Genomic DNA, 19,908 nt, shown 5'->3' on the forward strand with positions numbered 1-19,908 from the left:
GGTTGCTGTTCTCCTCCTCCTCCTGCTCTGGTTGCTGTTCTCCTCCTCCTCCTGCTCTAGTCGCTGTTCTCCTCCTCCTCCTGCTCTAGTCGCTGTTCTCCTCCTCCTCCTGCTCTGGTCGCTGCTCTCCTCTTCCTGCTTTGGTCGCTGTTCTCCTCCTGCTTTGGTCGCTGTTCTCCTCCTGCTCTGGTTGCTGTACTCCTCCTCCTGCTCTGGTCGCTGTTCTCCTCCTCCTGCTCTGGTTGCTGTTCTCCTCCTCTTCCTCCTGCTCTGATCGCTGTTCTCCTCCTCCTGCTCTTGTTGCTGTTCTCCTCCTCTTCCAGCTCTAGTCGTTGTTCTCCTCCTCCTCCTGCTCTAGTCGCTGTTCTTCTTCTCCTCCTCCTCCTGCTCTGGTCGCTGTTCTCCTCCTCCTCCTGCTCTGGTCGCTGTTCTCCTCCTCCTCCTGCTCTGGTCGCTGTTCTCCTTCTCCTCCCGCTCCGGTCGCTGTTCTTCTCCTTCTCCTCCTGCTCTGGTCGCTGTTCTCCTCCTCCTACTACTCTGGTCGCTGTTCTCCTTCTCCTCCTCCTCCTCCTGCTCTGGTCGCTGTTCTCCTCCTTCTCCTGCTCTGGTCGCTGTTCTCCTCCTGCTCTGGTCGCTGTTCTCCTTCTCCTCCTGCTCTGGTCGCTGTTCTCCTCCTCCTCCTGCTCTGGTCGCTGTTCTCCTCCTCCTCATGCTCTGGTCGCTGTTCTCCTCCTTCTCCTGCTCTGGTCGCTGTTCTCCTCCTGCTCTGGTCGCTGTTCTCCTTCTCCTCCTGCTCTGGTCGCTGTTCTCCTCCTCCTCCTGCTCTGGTCGCTGTTCTCCTCCTCCTCCTGCTCTGGTCGCTGTTCTCCTCCTCCTCATGCTCTGGTCGCTGTTCTCCTTCTCCTCCTGCTCTGGTCGCTGTTCTCCTCCTCCTCCTGCTCTGGTCGCTGTTCTCCTCCTCCTCATGCTCTGGTCACTGTTCTCCTCCTCCTCCTGCTCTAGTCGCTGTTCTACTCCTCCTGCTCTGGTCGCTGTTCTCCTCCTCCTCATGCTCTGGTCGCTGTGCTCCTCCTCCTCCTGCTCTTGTTGCTGTTCTCCTCCTCCTGCTCTGGTCGCTGTTCTCCTTCTACTCCCGCTCCGGTTGCTTTTCTTCCACTCCTCCTCCTTCTCTGGTCGCTGTTCTCCTCCTCCTCCTTCTCTGGTCGCTGTTCTCTTCCTCCTGCTCATGTCGCTGTTCTTCTCCTCCTCCTGCTCTGGTTGCTGTTCTCCTCCTCCTCCTTCTCTGGTTGCTGTTCTCCTCCTCCTCCTGCTCTAGTCGCTGTTCTCCTCCTCCTCCTGCTCTGGTCGCTGTTCTCCTCCTCCTCCTGCTCTGGTCGCTGTTCTCCTTCTCCTCCTGCTCTGGTCGCTGTTCCCCTCCTCCTCCTGCTCTAGTCGCTGTTCTACTCCTCCTGCTCTGGTCGCTGTTCTCCTCCTCCTCATGCTCTGGTCGCTGTGCTCCTCCTCCTCCTGCTCTTGTTGCTGTTCTCCTCCTCCTGCTCTGGTCGCTGTTCTCCTTCTACTCCCGCTCCGGTTGCTTTTCTTCCACTCCTCCTCCTTCTCTGGTCGCTGTTCTCCTCCTCCTCCTTCTCTGGTCGCTGTTCTCCTCCTCCTGCTCATGTCGCTGTTCTCCTCCTCCTGCTCTGGTCGCTGTTCTTCTCCTCCTCCTGCTCTGGTTGCTGTTCTCCTCCTCCTCCTTCTCTGGTTGCTGTTCTCCTCCTCCTCCTGCTCTAGTCGCTGTTCTCCTCCTCCTCCTGCTCTGGTCGCTGATCTCCTGCTCTGGTCACTGCTCTCCTCTTCCTGCTTTGGTCGCTGTTCTCCTCCTTCTTTGGTCGCTGTTCTCCTCCTGCTTTGGTCGCTGTTCTCCTCCTGCTCTGGTCGCTGTTCTCCTGCTCCTCCTGCTCTGGTCACTGCTCTCCTCTTCCTGCTTTGGTCGCTGTTCTCCTCCTGCTTTGGTCGCTGTTCTCCTCCTGCTTTGGTCGCTGTTCTCCTCCTGCTCTGGTTGCTGTACTCCTCCTCCTGCTCTGGTCGCTGTTCTCCTCCTCCTGCTCTGGTCGCTGTTCTCCTCCTCCTGCTCTGGTTGCTGTTCTCCTCCTCTTCCTCCTGCTCTGATCGCTGTTCTCCTCCTCCTGCTCTTGTTGCTGTTCTCCTCCTCTTCCAGCTCTAGTCGTTGTTCTCCTCCTCCTCCTGCTCTAGTCGCTGTTCTTCTTCTCCTCCTCCTCCTGCTCTGGTCGCTGTTCTCCTCCTCCTCCTGCTCTGGTCGCTGTTCTCCTTCTCCTCTGGTCGCTGTTCTCCTTCTCCTTCTGCTCTGGTCACTGTTCTCCTCGTCCTCCTGCTCTGGTCGCTGTTCTCCTTCTCCTACTGCTCTGGTCGCTGTTCTCCTCCTCCTCCTGCTCTGGTCGCTGTTCTCCTCCTCCTCCTGCTCTGGTCGCTGTTCTCCTCCTCCCCCTGCTCTGGTCGCTGTTCTACTCCTCTTTCTGCTCTGGTCGCTGTTCTCCTCCTCCTGCCCTGGTCACTGTTCTTTTCCTACTGCTCTGGTCACTGTTCTGCTCCTCCTGCTCTGGTCGCTGTTCTTCTCCTTCTCCTCCTGCTCTGGTCGCTGTTCTCCTCCTCCTACTACTCTGGTCGCTGTTCTCCTCCTTCTTCTGTCGCTGTTCTCCTCCTGCTCTGTTCGCTGTTCTCCTTCTCCTCCTGCTCTGGTCGCTGTTCTCCTCCTCCTCCTGCTCTGGTCGCTGTTCTCCTCCTCCTGCTCTGGTCGCTGTGCTCCTCCTCCTCCTGCTCTGGTCGCTGTGCTCCTCCTCCTCCTGCTCTGGTTGCTGTTCTCCTCCTCCTGCGCTAGTCGCTGTACTCCTTCTACTCCCGCTCCGGTTGCTTTTCTTCCACTCCTCCTCCTTCTCTGGTCGCTGTTCTCCTCCTGCTCTGGTCGCTGTTCTCCGCCTCCTCCTGCTCTGGTCGCTGTTCTTCTCCTCCTCCTGCTCTGGTCGCTGTTCTTCTCCTCCTCCTGCTCTGGTCGCTGTTCTCCTCCTCCTCCTGCTCTGGTCGCTGTTCTCCTCCTCCTCTTGCTCTGGTCGCTGTTCTCCTCATCCTCTTGCTCTGGTCGCTGTTCTCCTCATCCTCTTGCTCTGGTCGCTGTTCTCCTCATCCTCTTGCTCTGGTCGCTGTTCTCCTCCTCCTCCTGCTCTGGTCGCTGTTCCCCTCCTCCTCTTGCTCTGGTCGCTGTTCTCCTCCTCCTGCTCTGGTCGCTGTTCTCCTCCTCCTGCTCTGGTCGCTGTTCTCCTTCTCCTCTTGCTCTGGTCGCTGTTCTCCTCCTCCTCTTGCCCTGGTTGCTGTTGTCCTCCTTCTGCTCTGGTCGCTGTTCTTCTCCTCCTGCTCTGGTCGCTGTTCTTTTCCTCCTTCTGCTCTTGTCGCTGTTTTCCTCCTTCTGCTCTTGTCGCTGTTCTCCTCCTCCTCCTGCTCTGGTCGCTGTGCTCCTCCTCCTCCTCCTGCTCTGGTCGCTGTTCTTCTCCACCTGCTCTGGTCGCTGTTCTTCTCCTTCTGCTCTGGTCACTGTTCTTTTCCTCCTTCTGCTCTTGTCGCTGTTTTCCTCCTTCTGCTCTGGTCGCTGTGCTCCTCCTCCTCCTGCTCTGGTCGCTGTGCTCCTCCTCCTCCTCCTGCTCTGGTTGCTGTTCTCCTCCTTCTGTGCTGGTCGCTGTTCTCCTTCTACTCCCGCTCCGGTTGCTTTTCTTCCACTCCTCCTCCTTGTCTGGTCGCTGTTCTCCTCCTGCTCTGGTCGCTGTTCTCCGACTCCTCCTGCTCTGGTCGCTGTTCTCCGACTCCTCCTGCTCTGGTCGCTGTTCCCCTCCTCCTCCTGCTCTGGTCGCTGTTCTTCTCCTCCTACTTCTCTAGTCGCTGTTCTACTCCTCCTGCTCTTGTCTCTGTGCTCCGCCTCCTCATGCTCTGGTCGCTGTGCTCCTCCTCCTCCTGCTCTGGTTGCTGTTCTCCTCCTCCTGCTCTGGTCGCTGTTCTCCTTCTACTCCCGCTCTGGTTGCTTTTCTTCCACTCCTCCTCCTTCTCTGGTCGCTGTTCTCCTCCTCCTCCTTCTCTGGTCGCTGTTCTCCTCCTCCTGCTCATGTCCCTGTTCTCCTCCTCCTCCTTCTCTGGTCGCTGTTCTTCTCCTCCTCCTGCTCTGGTTGCCGGTTCTCCTCCTCCTCCTGCTCTGGTTGCTGTTCTCCTCCTCCTCCTGCTCTAGTCGCTGTTCTCCTCCTCCTCCTGCTCTAGTCGCTGTTCTCCTCCTCCTCCTGCTCTAGTCGCTGTTCTCCTCCTCCTCCTGCTCTGGTCGCTGTTCTCCTCTTCCTGCTTTGGTCGCTGTTCTCCTCCTCTTCCAGCTCTAGTCGTTGTTCTCCTCCTCCTCATGCTCTAGTCGCTGTTCTTCTTCTCCTCCTCCTCCTCCTGCTCTGGTCGCTGTTTTCCTTCTCCTGCTCTGGTCGCTGTTCTCCTCCTTCTCCTGCTCTGGTCGCTGTTCTCCTCCTCCTCCTGCTCTGGTCGCTGTTCTCCTCCTCCTGCTCTGGTCGCTGTTCTACTTCTGCTCTGGTCGCTGTTCTCCTCCTCCTCCTGCTCTGGTCGCTGTTCTCCTCCTCCTCCTGCTCTGGTCGCTGTTCTACTCCTACTGCTCTGGTCGCTGTTCTACTCCTCTTTCTGCTCTGGTCGCTGGTTCCCTCCTCCTGCCCTGGTCACTGTTCTTCTCCTACTGCTATGGTCACTGTTCTGTTCCTCCTGCTCTGGTCGCTGTTCTCCTTCTCCTCCCGCTCCGGTCGCTGTTCTTCTCCTTCTCCTCCTGCTCTGGTCGCTGTTCTCCTCCTCCTACTACTCTGGTCGCTGTTCTCCTCCTTCTCCTCCTCCTCCTTCTCTGGTCGCTGTTCTCCTCCTTCTCCTGCTCTGGTCGCTGTTCTCCTCCTGCTCTGGTCGCTGTTCTCCTCCTCCTCCTGCTCTGGTCGCTGTTCTCCTCCTCCTGCTCTGGTCGCTGTTCTTCTCCTCCTGCTCTGGTCGCTGTTCTTTTCCTCCTTCTGCTCTTGTCGCTGTTTTCCTCCTTCTGCTCTTGTCGCTGTTCTCCTGCTCCTCCTGCTCTGGTGGCTGTTCTTCTCCTCCTGCTCTTCGCTGTTCTTCTCCTTCTGCTCTGGTCGCTGTTCTTTTCCTCCTTCTGCTCTGGTCGCTGTTCTTTTGCTCCTTCTGCTCTTGTCGCTGTTTTCCTCCTTCTGCTCTGGTCGCTGTGCTCCTCCTCCTCCTGCTCTGGTCGCTGTGCTCCTCCTCCTCCTGCTCTGGTTGCTGTTCTCCTCCTTCTGCGCTGGTCGCTGTTCTCCTTCTACTCCCGCTCCGGTTGCTTTTCTTCCACTCCTCTTCCTTGTCTGGTCGCTATTCTCCTCCTGCTCTGGTCGCTGTTCTCCGACTCCTCCTGCTCTGGTCGCTGTTCTCCGACTCCTCCTGCTCTTGTCGCTGTTCCCCTCCTCCTCCTGCTCTGGTCGCTGTTCTCCTCCTCCTGCTCTGGTCGCTGTTCTCCTTCTCCTCCTGCTCTGGTCGCTGTTCTCCTTCTCCTCCTGCTCTGGTCGTTGTTCTCCTCCTCCTCATGCTCTGGTCGCTGTGCTCCTCCTCCTCCTGCTCTGGTTGCTGTTCTCCTCCTCCTGCTCTGGTCGCTGTTCTCCTTCTACTCCCGCTCCGGTTGCTTTTCTTCCACTCCTCCTCCTTCTCTGGTCGCTGTTCTCCTCCTCCTCCTTCTCTGGTCGCTGTTCTCCTCCTCCTGCTCTGGTCGCTGTTCTCCTCCTCCTCCTCCTGCTCTGGTCACTGTTCTCCTCCTCCTCCTCCTGCTCTGGTCGCTGTTCTCCTCCTCCTCCTCCTCCTCCTGCTCTGGTCACTGTTCTCCTCCTCCTCTGGTCACTGTTCTCCTCCTCCTCCTGCTCTGGTCACTGTTCTCCTCCTCCTCCTGCTCTGGTCACTGTTCTCCTCCTCCTCCTGCTCTGGTCACTGTTCTCCTCCTCCTCCTGCTCTGGTCACTGTTCTCCTCCTCCTCCTGCTCTGGTCACTGTTCTCCTCCTCCTCCTCCTGCTCTGGTCACTGTTCTCCTCCTCCTCCTCCTGCTCTGGTCACTGTTCTCCTCCTCCTCCTCCTGCTCTGGTCGCTGTTCTCCTCCTCCTCCTGCTCTGGTCGCTGTTCTCCTCCTCCTCCTGCTCTGGTCACTGTTCTCCTCCTCCTCCTGCTCTGGTCACTGTTCTCCTCCTCCTGCTCTGGTCACTGTTCTCCTCCTCCTCCTGCTCTGGTCACTGTTCTCCTCCTCCTGCTCTGGTCGCTGTTCTCCTCCTCCTCCTGCTCTGATCGCTGTTCTCCTCCTCCTCCTGCTCTGGTCACTGCTCTCCTCCTCCTGCTCTGGTCACTGTTCTCCTCCTCCTCCTGCTCTGGTCACTGTTCTCCTCCTCCTCCTGCTCTGGTCACTGTTCTCCTCCTCCTCCTCCTGCTCTGGTCACTGTTCTCCTCCTCCTCCTCCTGCTCTGGTCACTGTTCTCCTCCTCCTCCTCCTGCTCTGGTCGCTGTTCTCCTCCTCCTCCTGCTCTGGTCGCTATTCTCCTTCTCCTCCTGCTCTGGTCGCTGTTCTCCTACTTCAAGTTCCACTGACCTCCATAACAGTCTGAAAAAACATCTGTCATTCTAGGATTAAAAAAAAAAAAAATCATGTTGGCAACCTTTCTGCTTGCACCTACTGTCTGTGGTCATCTTGGTGTGGTTTTTCATTTAGCTCTGTCCTGTGGTCCATGTATAGACAGTATGTATACACAACCCTGTGCATCGCCACCTAGTGGATGATCTGGAAACTGACCAATCTCCTCCAGTGCAGAGGACAAGGTTTACTCTTCTGAGAGTTGAAGGCCTTCCCTTTGCAGGAATCTCCTGGACATTCTGGCAGAGTAGACATCTACGTGAGCACATATAATGAGATTCTGGTCATAAACTTCTATAGTAACTTCCATGTCACCAGTTTCTGATAATCTTCCACCATAACTACCCATAACTACCCATAACTACCTGCTTCCACAAGGTGATGTGGTCTCAGCACAAGGGTCCTGCTAGGAGCTGTACTATTTCATTAGAAGCATCCATTATTCTTTATAGTTATTATTGGCTTTGACCACAAAACCCATAGACTGCTCTCTTATTTTAGGTACCGCAGCTTCATGAGACCCCGATACAAAGTAGCCTACAAGACCCTGTCGGACATGGAATGGAAGTGTTGTCATGGATATTCAGGAGATGACTGCATGGAGGGACCAGCAAATGGAGCTCAGGTCACAACCAGTAGACCTAGGCCAAGGCCTGTAAGACCCAACATTTCTGGATCCAGTGGAGGAAGTCATCTTAGTGGCTCTGGAGGTGAGGGTAAGTCTAACTCTGCTGTGTCCACGCAGTATGTGGGCAGCACTACTAACAGGCTTAACAAAGTCAAGAAACAACATAGGGGGACATCAGAGAAGTTCCTCCTTTTGTGCTCCCCTGAACCCCCCTGCACTCCCCTGACTCCCCCCCTGCACTTTCCTCAGACCCCTACTGTGTTCCCCTGGCTCCCCCCTGCACTCCACTGACCCCCCCTGTGCTCCCCTGACTCTCCCTTCTGCACTCCCCTGACTCCCCCTTCTGTGCTCCCATGACTCCCCCTTCTGTGCTCCCCTGACTCCCCCTTCTGTGCTCCCTTTACTCGCCCTTCTGTGCTCCCCTGATTCCCCTTATGTGCTCCCCTGACTCCTCCTTTGGTACTTCCCTGACTTCTCCTTCTGCGCTCCGCTGAACCCCCCCCCCCTGTGCTTCCCTGATTCCTCCTTCTGTGCTCCTCCTTCTGTGCTCCCCCTTCTGCGCTCCCCTGACTCCCCCTTCTGCGCTCCCCTGACTCCCCCTTCTGCGCTCCCCTGACTCCCCCTTCTGCGCTTCCCTGACTCCTCCTTCTGTGCTTCCCTGACTCCTCCTTCTGTGCTTCCCTGACTCCTCCTTTGTGCTTCCCTGACTCCTCCTTTTGTGCTTCCCTGACTCGCGCCTTCACTCCCCTGACTCACCCCCTTCGCTCCCTTGACTCCTCCTTCTTGCTCCCCTGACTCCTCCTCCTTCTGTGCTCCGCTGACTCCTCCCCATTCTGTGCTCTCCTGACTCTTCCTCCTTCTGTTCTCCCCTGACTGGGCCCCGACTCTCCTCCTTCTGTGCTCCCCTGACTCTCCTCCTTCTGTGCTCCCCTGACTCCTCCTCCTTCTGTGCTCCCCTGACTCCTCCTCCTTCTGTGCTCCCCTGACTCCTCCTCCATCTGTGCTCCCCTGACTCCTCCTCCTTCTCTGCTCCCCTGACTCCTCCTCCTCCTTCTGTGCTCCCCTGACTCCTCCTCCTCCTTCTGTGCTCCCCTGACTCCTCCTCCTCCTTCTGTGCTCCCCTGACTCCTCCTCCTCCTTCTGTGCTCCCCTGACTCCTCCTCCTTCTGTGCTTCCCTGACTCCTCCTTTTGTGCTTCCCTGACTTGCCCCTTCACTCCCCTGACTCGCCCCCTTCGCTCCCCTGACTCCTCCTCCTTCTGTGCTCCGCTGACTCCTCCCCATTCTGTGCTCTCCTGACTCTTCCTCCTTCTGTGCTCTCCTGACTCGCCCCCGACTCTCCTCCTTCTGTGCTCCCCTGACTCTCCTCCTTCTGTGCTCCCCTGACTCCTCCTCCTTCTGTGCTCCCCTGACTCCTCCTTCTTCTGTGCTCCCCTGACTCCTCCTCCTTCTGTGCTCCCCTGACTCCTCCTCCTTCTGTGCTCCCCTGACTCCTCCTCCTTCTGTGCTACCCTGACTCCTCCTCCTTCTGTGCTACCCTGACTCCTCCTCCTTCTGTGCTCCCCTGACTCCTCCTCCTTCTGTGCTCACCTGACTCCTCCTCCTTCTGTGCTCACCTGACTCCTCCTCCTTCTGTGCTCACCTGACTCCTCCTCCTTCTGTGCTCACCTGACTCCTCCTCCTTCTGTGCTCACCTGACTCCTCCTCCTTCTGTGCTACCCTGACTCCTCCTCCTTCTGTGCTCCCTGACTCCTCCTCCTTCTGTGCTCCCCTGACTCCTCCTCCTCCTTCTGTGCTCCCCTGACTCCTCCTCCTTCTGTGCTCCCCTGACTCCTCCTCCTCCTTCTGTGCTCCCCTGACTCCTCCTCCTCCTTCTGTGCCCCCTGACTCCTCCTCCTTCTGTGCTCCCCTGACTCCTCCTCCTTTTGTGCTCCCCTGACTCCTCCTCCTTCTGTGCTCCCCTGACTCCTCCTCCTTCTGTGCTCCCCTGACTCCTCCTCCTTCTGTGCTCCCCTGACTCCTCCTCCTTCTGTGCTCCCCTGACTCCTCCTCCTTCTGTGCTCACCTGACTCTCTTCCTTCTGTGCTCCCCTGACTCCTCCTCCTTCTGTGCTCCCCTGACTCCTCCTCCTTCTGTGCTCACCTGACTCCTCCTCATTCTGTGCTCCCCTGACTCGCCCCAGCGCTCCCATGACTCTCTTCTGTACATCCCTGACTACTTATTTCCATTGTAAATCTAGTCAGTAATTTAATTGCTATTGGAAACTACCCCTAAGGCTGTTGCGACATCTGAGGACCGCTGTTGTGATTCTCTTCTGACAATAGGGTTTTTCTTTCATCTGTACATTATATATATATATATATATATGATATGAGCACATTGCCTCACAGCTTCGGACAGATGAGCTTCTCGGACCCTTTCTACTCATTCTCGACTGTCCCCCGCCCCCCTGTTTCCTGGCCCCTCATCCGTGTACTGAATTCTCCACCTGTCTACATGTTCCAATCCTTGTTCTTCTGCCTGATCTGTGGTTCCTTACAGTTCACTTTCTGATTTCCCTCTCACTGCAGCTTCTCTCTGGGTTCTGTCTTCTCATCAAGCTTCCAATCCTCCCAAATCTCATGTTGTCATCAGACCATCAGACACAAGACAATATGAGGTATTACCAGGTCTCACTCTCTCACTGTCGGGGGTGCCTGATGTGTAAGTTGCTGTCCATGTAGTAATACTCTCTACAGGCCTAATAAACTCTTGTGGTTTCTGTCAGGTCAAGGAGACTCTGAGAAAGTGAAGCAACTGGAGGACAAGGTGCAACGTCTGACCAAAGATCTTCAGACCTTACAGTCCACATTGCAAGGGATGAATGAGAAATTCCAGTCTGAGATTCGTCTGACTGTGGAAAATGTGTTGAACGGGAAGCAGCCAGCAGATTCTGCCTCCGGCCAATCTGACATGTCTGAAAAACTGAATGACATCCAAACTCTACTAACAAACCTGGACAAAAAGGTGAAGGACCATGACCAAGAGCTTGGACACCTGAACAACGCAAACGGCAAGCAGCCTGGAAGCTCTGATATCATTATAGACCTGAAAGGAGACATCCTACAAGAAGTGGACAGAAGGATGCAGCATTCCTGTTCTGCGTGCCTCACCGGAGTGGAGGGCTTCCGGAATCAGCAGAATGAGGACAGAGACCGCATGCGTGGGCTGGAGAAACTCATCAACTCTGTGGACCAGAGAAACAGGGAAGCCGTGCAGAACATTCAGTCTCATGTGGTGGAGCTGACATCACGTCGGCCTAAGGATTGCTGCGTGGAAGTTGCTGATCTGCGCAAAAGAGTAGGTGAGGCCGAAAGGAGAGCAGACACCTTGTCAGGATCTGTTGTTGCCCTGACCGTCCGTCTAGACAGGGAACTAGGGGAAGGGGACAACAATGAGATCAGCCAAGTGGGCACTAACCTGAATAGCCGCCTGTCAGACATTGAGGGGCGCATGAACACCACTACAAGGACCTTGGAGGAGCATTATTACCACTACAGAGATGAGATGACAAATCATTTCCAGGATGAGATAGATAAACTCAAAGATGATTTGAAGAATCGTATTCAAGGCAATGACTACAAAATTACCATCCTTCTATCAGAACTCGGCAACAGCTCGGGCTTCCGAGATGTAACGGAGCAGAAAATGGTTGATTTCTCTCACGATATTAACACCCTGAAAGATCGGGTTGGAAAAAATGAAGATCACATTAAAAAGGTCGGTGAAGATGTCCAGGTCCTCAGACACCAGGTGACCAGCACCGTCCAGCATTGCAGGGATCAGTGCAGCAAGCAGAGCTCAGACGTCACAGAAACGGTCTCTGATTTAGAAAACAGGGTGAAGCAGAACTCCGATCAGATCCAGATGGTCTATTCTGATATCACCGAACTAAGAGTGTCCGGCGGCAAGGTGCAAGGAACACTCAACGGCTTAGACAATCAGATGACCAATGTCAAAGCCGCCGTGGATGCCAGAGGAGAGTCCTTCACAAAGTTATTCAATGACCTAAAAGAGGCTCAGGACAGATTTACATCTACCATCTTATATGATCTGGACAGGTTTGATGCCAACATTGCTCAGTATCAGAATGACACCAACGGGAAGATGCTAGATATGGAAAATGATATCGCATCCCTTACAAAGATGATCCAGTTTGACTATAGGAGCTGTGGGCAGGTGTGCTCCAACCTGCAAGAGGAAGTGGGCAAGTTAAAGGAGCAGGTGGAGGAATGCACGGCCACCTGCCAGGCGATCCACAGGAAAGCAGAGGAGGGCCTGAGTGGCTCCAACAAACCTCTGGACGGCTTTACAGTCTTTGGAGGAAGCTCTAGTGGAGAACTGAAGCAGTTACAGGGAGAACTTTCCAACATCATTGTGACATTTACTTCTTTAAACGACAGTGTCAAGGACCTGCAAGAAAGTTTCGAGAAACACGAAACCGACATCCATGATCTGGGGACAACCAAGCACAAACTAATCTCTGAGATTAATAAACTTCAGGAGGAGGTGACTGAGCACATCAAGGACAACACGGAAAAGTTTGATCTCTTCCACAAGGAAATCAACAGTTTTGGCAGCATGGTGATAGAGGAGACCCAGGAGTGCAGACGTTCTTCTGGAGGACTGGAGGACAGAGTCTCGAAGCTGGAGAACATCTGCCTCAAGCTCGATACAGTCTCAGGCAGCCTGCACAAGATAAAGGAGAACCTGAACCAGCATGTGTCCGGCCTGTGGAACTGTGTGCAGGAGATGAACAGCACCGTCAGGACTCACACCGCCTGGTTTGAGAAACTTCACACTAACCAGCTCAATGGCATCAATGGCAGATTAAACACTCTGAACAACTCCATGCTGATCCTGTCCTCCGAGGTCCAGAACTTCACTCTTCAGGACTTTGTGGGTAAGACACAGGAGTTCATTATAAGAACAGGCCCAATGGAGGCGGTGGAAATGTCAACCCCATAAAGCCCTCCATCACATACTCATACTAGAGAGAATATTGTATAATACTCATGTAATACTCATACAATACTCATGTAATACTCATACTAGAGAGAACATTATATAATACTCATGTAATACTCATGTAATACTCATACTAGAGAGAACATTGTATAATACTCATGTAATACTCATACTAGAGAGAACATTATATAATACTCATGTAATACTCATACTAGAGAGAATATTGTATAATACTCATTTAATACTCATACTAGAGAGAACATTATATAATACTCATGTAATACTCATGTAATACTCATACTAGAGAGAACATTATATAATACTCATGTAATACTCATGTAATACTCATACTAGAGAGAACATTATATAATACTCATGTAATACTCATACTAGAGAGAACATTATATAATACTCATGTAATACTCATACTAGAGAGAACATTGTATAATACTCATGTAATACTCATACTAGAGAGAACATTATATAATACTCATGTAATACTCATGTAATACTCATACTAGAGAGAACATTATATAATACTCATGTAATACTCATACTAGAGAGAACCTTGTATAATACTCATGTAATACTCATACTAGAGAGAACATTGTATAATACTCATGTAATACTCATACTAGAGAGAACATTATATAATACTCATGTAATACTCATACTAGAGAGAACATTATATAATACTCATGTAATACTCATAGAATACTCATACAATACTCATGTAATACTCATACAATACTCATGTAATACTCATACTAGAGAGAACATTGTATAATACTCATGTAATACTCATACTAGAGAAAACATTGTATAATACTCATGTAATACTCATACTAGAGAGAACATTATATAATACTCATGTAATACTCATACTAGAGAGAACATTGTATAATACTCATGTAATACTCATACTAGAGAGAACATTATATAATACTCATGTAATACTCATACTAGAGAGAACATTATATAATACTCATGTAATACTCATACTAGAGAGAACATTGTATAATACTCATGTAATACTCATACTAGAGAGAACATTGTATAATACTCATGTAATACTCATACTAGAGAGAACATTGTATAATACTCATGTAATACTCATACTAGAGAGAACATTGTATAATACTCATGTAATACTCATACTAGAGAGAACATTGTATAATACTCATGTAATACTCATGTAATACTCATACTAGAGAGAACATTGTATAATACTCATGTAATACTCATACTAGAGAGAACATTGTATAATACTCATGTAATACTCATACTAGAGAGAACATTGTATAATACTCATGTAATACTCATACTAGAGAGAACATTATATAATACTCATGTAATACTCATACTAGAGAGAACATTATATAATACTCATGTAATACTCATACTAGAGAGAACATTATATAATACTCATGTAATACTCATACTAGAGAGAACATTGTATAATACTCATGTAATACTCATGTAATACTCATACTAGAGAGAACATTGTATAATACTCATGTAATACACATGTAATACTCATACTAGAGAGAACATTATATAATACTCATGTAATACTCATACTAGAGAGAACATTGTATAATACTCATGTAATACTCATACTAGAGAGAACATTGTATAATACTCATGTAATACTCATACTAGAGAGAACATTATATAATACTCATGTAATACTCATACTAGAGAGAACATTATATAATACTCATGTAATACTCATACTAGAGAGAACATTATATAATACTCATGTAATACTCATACTAGAGAGAACATTATATAATACTCATGTAATACTCATACTAGAGAGAACATTGTATAATACTCATGTAATACTCATACTAGAGAGAACATTGTATAATACTCATGTAATACTCATACTAGAGAGAACATTGTATAATACTCATGTAATACTCATACTAGAGAGAACATTGTATAATACTCATGTAATACTCATACTAGAGAGAACATTGTATAATACTCATGTAATACTCATACTAGAGAGAACATTATATAATACTCATGTAATACTCATACTAGAGAGAACATTATATAATACTCATGTAATACTCATACTAGAGAGAACATTATATAATACTCATGTAATACTCATACTAGAGAGAACATTGTTTAATACTCATGTAATACTCATACTAGAGAGAACATTATATAATACTCATGTAATACTCATACTAGAGAGAACATTATATAATACTCATGTAATACTCATACTAGAGAGAACATTGTATAATACTCATGTAATACTCATACTAGAGAGAACATTATATAATACTCATGTAATACTCATGTAATACTCATACTAGAGAGAACATTGTATAATACTCATGTAATACTCATACTAGAGAGAACATTATATAATACTCATGTAATACTCATACTAGAGAGAATATTGTATAATACTCATGTAATACTCATACTAGAGAGAACATTATATAATACTCATGTAATACTCATGTAATACTCATACTAGAGAGAACATTATATAATACTCATGTAATACTCATGTAATACTCATACTAGAGAGAACATTATATAATACTCATGTAATACTCATACTAGAGAGAACATTATATAATACTCATGTAATACTCATACTAGAGAGAACATTGTATAATACTCATGTAATACTCATACTAGAGAGAACATTATATAATACTCATGTAATACTCATGTAATACTCATACTAGAGAGAACATTATATAATACTCATGTAATACTCATACTAGAGAGAACCTTGTATAATACTCATGTAATACTCATACTAGAGAGAACATTGTATAATACTCATGTAATACTCATACTAGAGAGAACATTATATAATACTCATGTAATACTCATACTAGAGAGAACATTATATAATACTCATGTAATACTCATAGAATACTCATACAATACTCATGTAATACTCATACAATACTCATGTAATACTCATACTAGAGAGAACATTGTATAATACTCATGTAATACTCATACTAGAGAAAACATTGTATAATACTCATGTAATACTCATACTAGAGAGAACATTGTATAATACTCATGTAATACTCATACTAGAGAGAACATTATATAATACTCATGTAATACTCATACTAGAGAGAACATTGTATAATACTCATGTAATACTCATACTAGAGAGAACATTATATAATACTCATGTAATACTCATACTAGAGAGAACATTATATAATACTCATGTAATACTCATACTAGAGAGAACATTGTATAATACTCATGTAATACTCATACTAGAGAGAACATTGTATAATACTCATGTAATACTCATACTAGAGAGAACATTGTATAATACTCATGTAATACTCATACTAGAGAGAACATTGTATAATACTCATGTAATACTCATACTAGAGAGAACATTGTATAATACTCATGTAATACTCATGTAATACTCATACTAGAGAGAACATTGTATAATACTCATGTAATACTCATACTAGAGAGAACATTGTATAATACTCATGTAATACTCATACTAGAGAGAACATTGTATAATACTCATGTAATACTCATACTAGAGAGAACATTATATAATACTCATGTAATACTCATACTAGAGAGAACATTATATAATACTCATGTAATACTCATACTAGAGAGAACATTATATAATACTCATGTAATACTCATACTAGAGAGAACATTGTATAATACTCATGTAATACTCATGTAATACTCATACTAGAGAGAACATTGTATAATACTCATGTAATACACATGTAATACTCATACTAGAGAGAACATTATATAATACTCATGTAATACTCATACTAGAGAGAACATTGTATAATACTCATGTAATACTCATACTAGAGAGAACATTGTATAATACTCATGTAATACTCATACTAGAGAGAACATTATATAATACTCATGTAATACTCATACTAGAGAGAACATTATATAATACTCATGTAATACTCATACTAGAGAGAACATTATATAATACTCATGTAATACTCATACTAGAGAGAACATTATATAATACTCATGTAATACTCATACTAGAGAGAACATTGTATAATACTCATGTAATACTCATACTAGAGAGAACATTGTATAATACTCATGTAATACTCATACTAGAGAGAACATTGTATAATACTCATGTAATACTCATACTAGAGAGAACATTGTATAATACTCATGTAATACTCATACTAGAGAGAACATTGTATAATACTCATGTAATACTCATACTAGAGAGAACATTATATAATACTCATGTAATACTCATACTAGAGAGAACATTATATAATACTCATGTAATACTCATACTAGAGAGAACATTATATAATACTCATGTAATACTCATACTAGAGAGAACATTGTTTAATACTCATGTAATACTCATACTAGAGAGAACATTATATAATACTCATGTAATACTCATACTAGAGAGAACATTATATAATACTCATGTAATACTCATACTAGAGAGAACATTGTATAATACTCATGTAATACTCATGTAATACTCATACTAGAGAGAACATTATATAATACTCATGTAATACTCATACTAGAGAGAACATTGTATAATACTCATGTAATACTCATACTAGAGAGAACATTGTATAATACTCATGTAATACTCATACTAGAGAGAACATTATATAATACTCATGTAATACTCATACTAGAGAGAACATTATATAATACTCATGTAATACTCATACTAGAGAGAACATTATATAATACTCATGTAATACTCATACTAGAGAGAACATTATATAATACTCATGTAATACTCATACTAGAGAGAACATTGTATAATACTCATGTAATACTCATACTAGAGAGAACATTGTATAATACTCATGTAATACTCATACTAGAGAGAACATTGTATAATACTCATGTAATACTCATACTAAAGAGAACATTGTATAATACTCATGTAATACTCATACTAGAGAGAACATTGTATAATACTCATGTAATACTCATACTAGAGAGAACATTATATAATACTCATGTAATACTCATACTAGAGAGAACATTATATAATACTCATGTAATACTCATACTAGAGAGAACATTATATAATACTCATGTAATACTCATACTAGAGAGAACATTGTTTAATACTCATGTAATACTCATACTAGAGAGAACATTATATAATACTCATGTAATACTCATACTAGAGAGAACATTATATAATACTCATGTAATACTCATACAATACTCATACAATACTCATGTAATACTCATACTAGAGAGAACATTGTATAATACTCATGTAATACTCATACTAGAGAGAATATTGTATAATACTCATGTAATACTCATGTAATACTCATACTAGAGAGAACCTTGTATAATACTCATGTAATACTCATACAATACTCATACAATACTCATACAATACTCATGTAATACTCATACTAGAGAGAACATTGTATAATACTCATGTAATACTCATACTAGAGAGAACATTATATAATACTCATGTAATACTCATACTAGAGAGAACATTGTATAATACTCATGTAATACTCATACTAGAGAGAACATTGTATAATACTCATGTAATACTCATGTAATACTCATGTAATACTCATACTAGAGAGAACATTGTATAATACTCATGTAATACTCATGTAATACTCATGTAATACTCATACTAGAGAGAACATTATATAATACTCATGTAATACTCATAGAATACTCATACAATACTCATGTAATACTCATACTAGAGAGAACATTGTATAATACTCATGTAATACTCATACTAGAGAGAACATTGTATAATACTCATGTAATACTCATACTAGAGAGAACATTATATAATACTCATGTAATACTCATGTAATACTCATACTAGAGAGATCATTATATAATACTCATGTAATACTCATAGAATACTCATACAATACTCATACAATACTCATACAATACTCATGTAATACTCATACTAGAGAGAACATTGTATAATACTCATGTAATACTCATAGAATACTCATGTAATACTCATACTAGAGAGAACATTGTATAATACTCATGTAATACTCATACTAGAGAGAATATTGTATAATACTCATGTAATACTCATACTAGAGAGAACATTATATAATACTCATGTAATACTCATACTAGAGAGAACATTATATAATACTTATGTAATACTCATACTAGAGAGAATATTGTATAATACTCATTTAAAACCCATACAATACTCATGTAATACGCAGGTCTTTGATGCTGGGAGAGCATGGTGTGTTGTTGTTTGGCATAGCAAGCAGGGTAGCCCGCTCTATGAACTATCAAGGCGTCACAAATAGGCTTCTAACATTGTATAATACTCATGTAATACTCATACTAGAGAGAACATTGTATAATACTCATGTAATACTCATACTAGAGAGAACATTGTATAATACTCGTGTAATACTCATACTAGAGAGAACATTGTATAATACTCATGTAATACTCATGTAATACTCATACTAGAGAGAACATTATATAATACTCATGTAATACTCATGTAATACTCATACAATACTCATACAATACTCATGTAATACTCATACTAGAGAGAACATTGTATAATACTCATGTAATACTCATACTAGAGAGAACATTATATAATACTCATGTAATACTCATACTAGAGAGAACATTATATAATACTCATGTAATACTCATACTAGAGAGAACATTGTATAATACTCATGTAATACTCATACTAGAGAGAACATTATATAATACTCATGTAATTCTCATGTAATACTCATACTAGAGAGAACATTATATAATACTCATGTAATACTCATACTAGAGAGAACATTATATAATACTCATGTAATACTCATACTAGAGAGAAAATTGTATAATACTCATTTAAAACCCATACAATACTCATGTAATACGCAGGTCTTTGATGCTGGGAGAGCATGGTGTGTTGTTGTTTGGCATAGCAAGCAGGGTAGCCGCTCTATGAACTATCAAGGCGTCACAAATAGGCTTCTACCTGGCTATACACGTTGTGCCTCATGACTTACACACTATCCCTCCATGTTTCACACACTTGCACCCCATTATCCATGTATTTCTATTGAGGCACTTCACTCATTACTGCCCCCTATATTTCACTTATATAATAGAGAACATTATATAATACTCATGTAATACTCATACTAGAGAGAACATTGTATAATACTCATGTAATACTCATACAATACTCATACAATACTCATACAATACTCATGTAATACTCATACTAGAGAGAACATTGTATAATACTCATGTAATACTCATACTAGAGAGAACATTATATAATACTCATGTAATACTCATACTAGAGAGAACATTGTATAATACTCATGTAATACTCATACTAGAGAGAACATTGTATAATACTCATGTAATACTCATGTAATACTCATGTAATACTCATACTAGAGAGAACATTGTATAATACTCATGTAATACTCATGTAATACTCATACTAGAGAGAACATTATATAATACTCATGTAATACTCATAGAATACTCATACA

The 19,908-nt window shown here is 44.9% G+C and overlaps 1 protein-coding gene across 1 annotated transcript in view; it reads left to right on the top strand.

Annotated features, from left to right (window-relative positions):
- EMILIN1 (elastin microfibril interfacer 1) overlaps positions 1–19,908 on the top strand; it is a 76,061-nt gene that overhangs the window by 18,654 nt on the left and 37,499 nt on the right. Inside the window, exons 2-3 of the mRNA XM_075849272.1 lie at positions 7,220–7,434; positions 10,113–12,287. Coding sequence (XP_075705387.1) covers positions 7,220–7,434; positions 10,113–12,287 — 2,390 coding nt within the window. The remainder of the gene's footprint in view (positions 1–7,219; positions 7,435–10,112; positions 12,288–19,908) is intronic.

Source organism: Rhinoderma darwinii, unplaced genomic scaffold (assembly GCF_050947455.1).
Source record: "Rhinoderma darwinii isolate aRhiDar2 unplaced genomic scaffold, aRhiDar2.hap1 Scaffold_728, whole genome shotgun sequence".
Classification (NCBI taxonomy): Eukaryota; Metazoa; Chordata; class Amphibia; order Anura; family Rhinodermatidae; genus Rhinoderma; species Rhinoderma darwinii.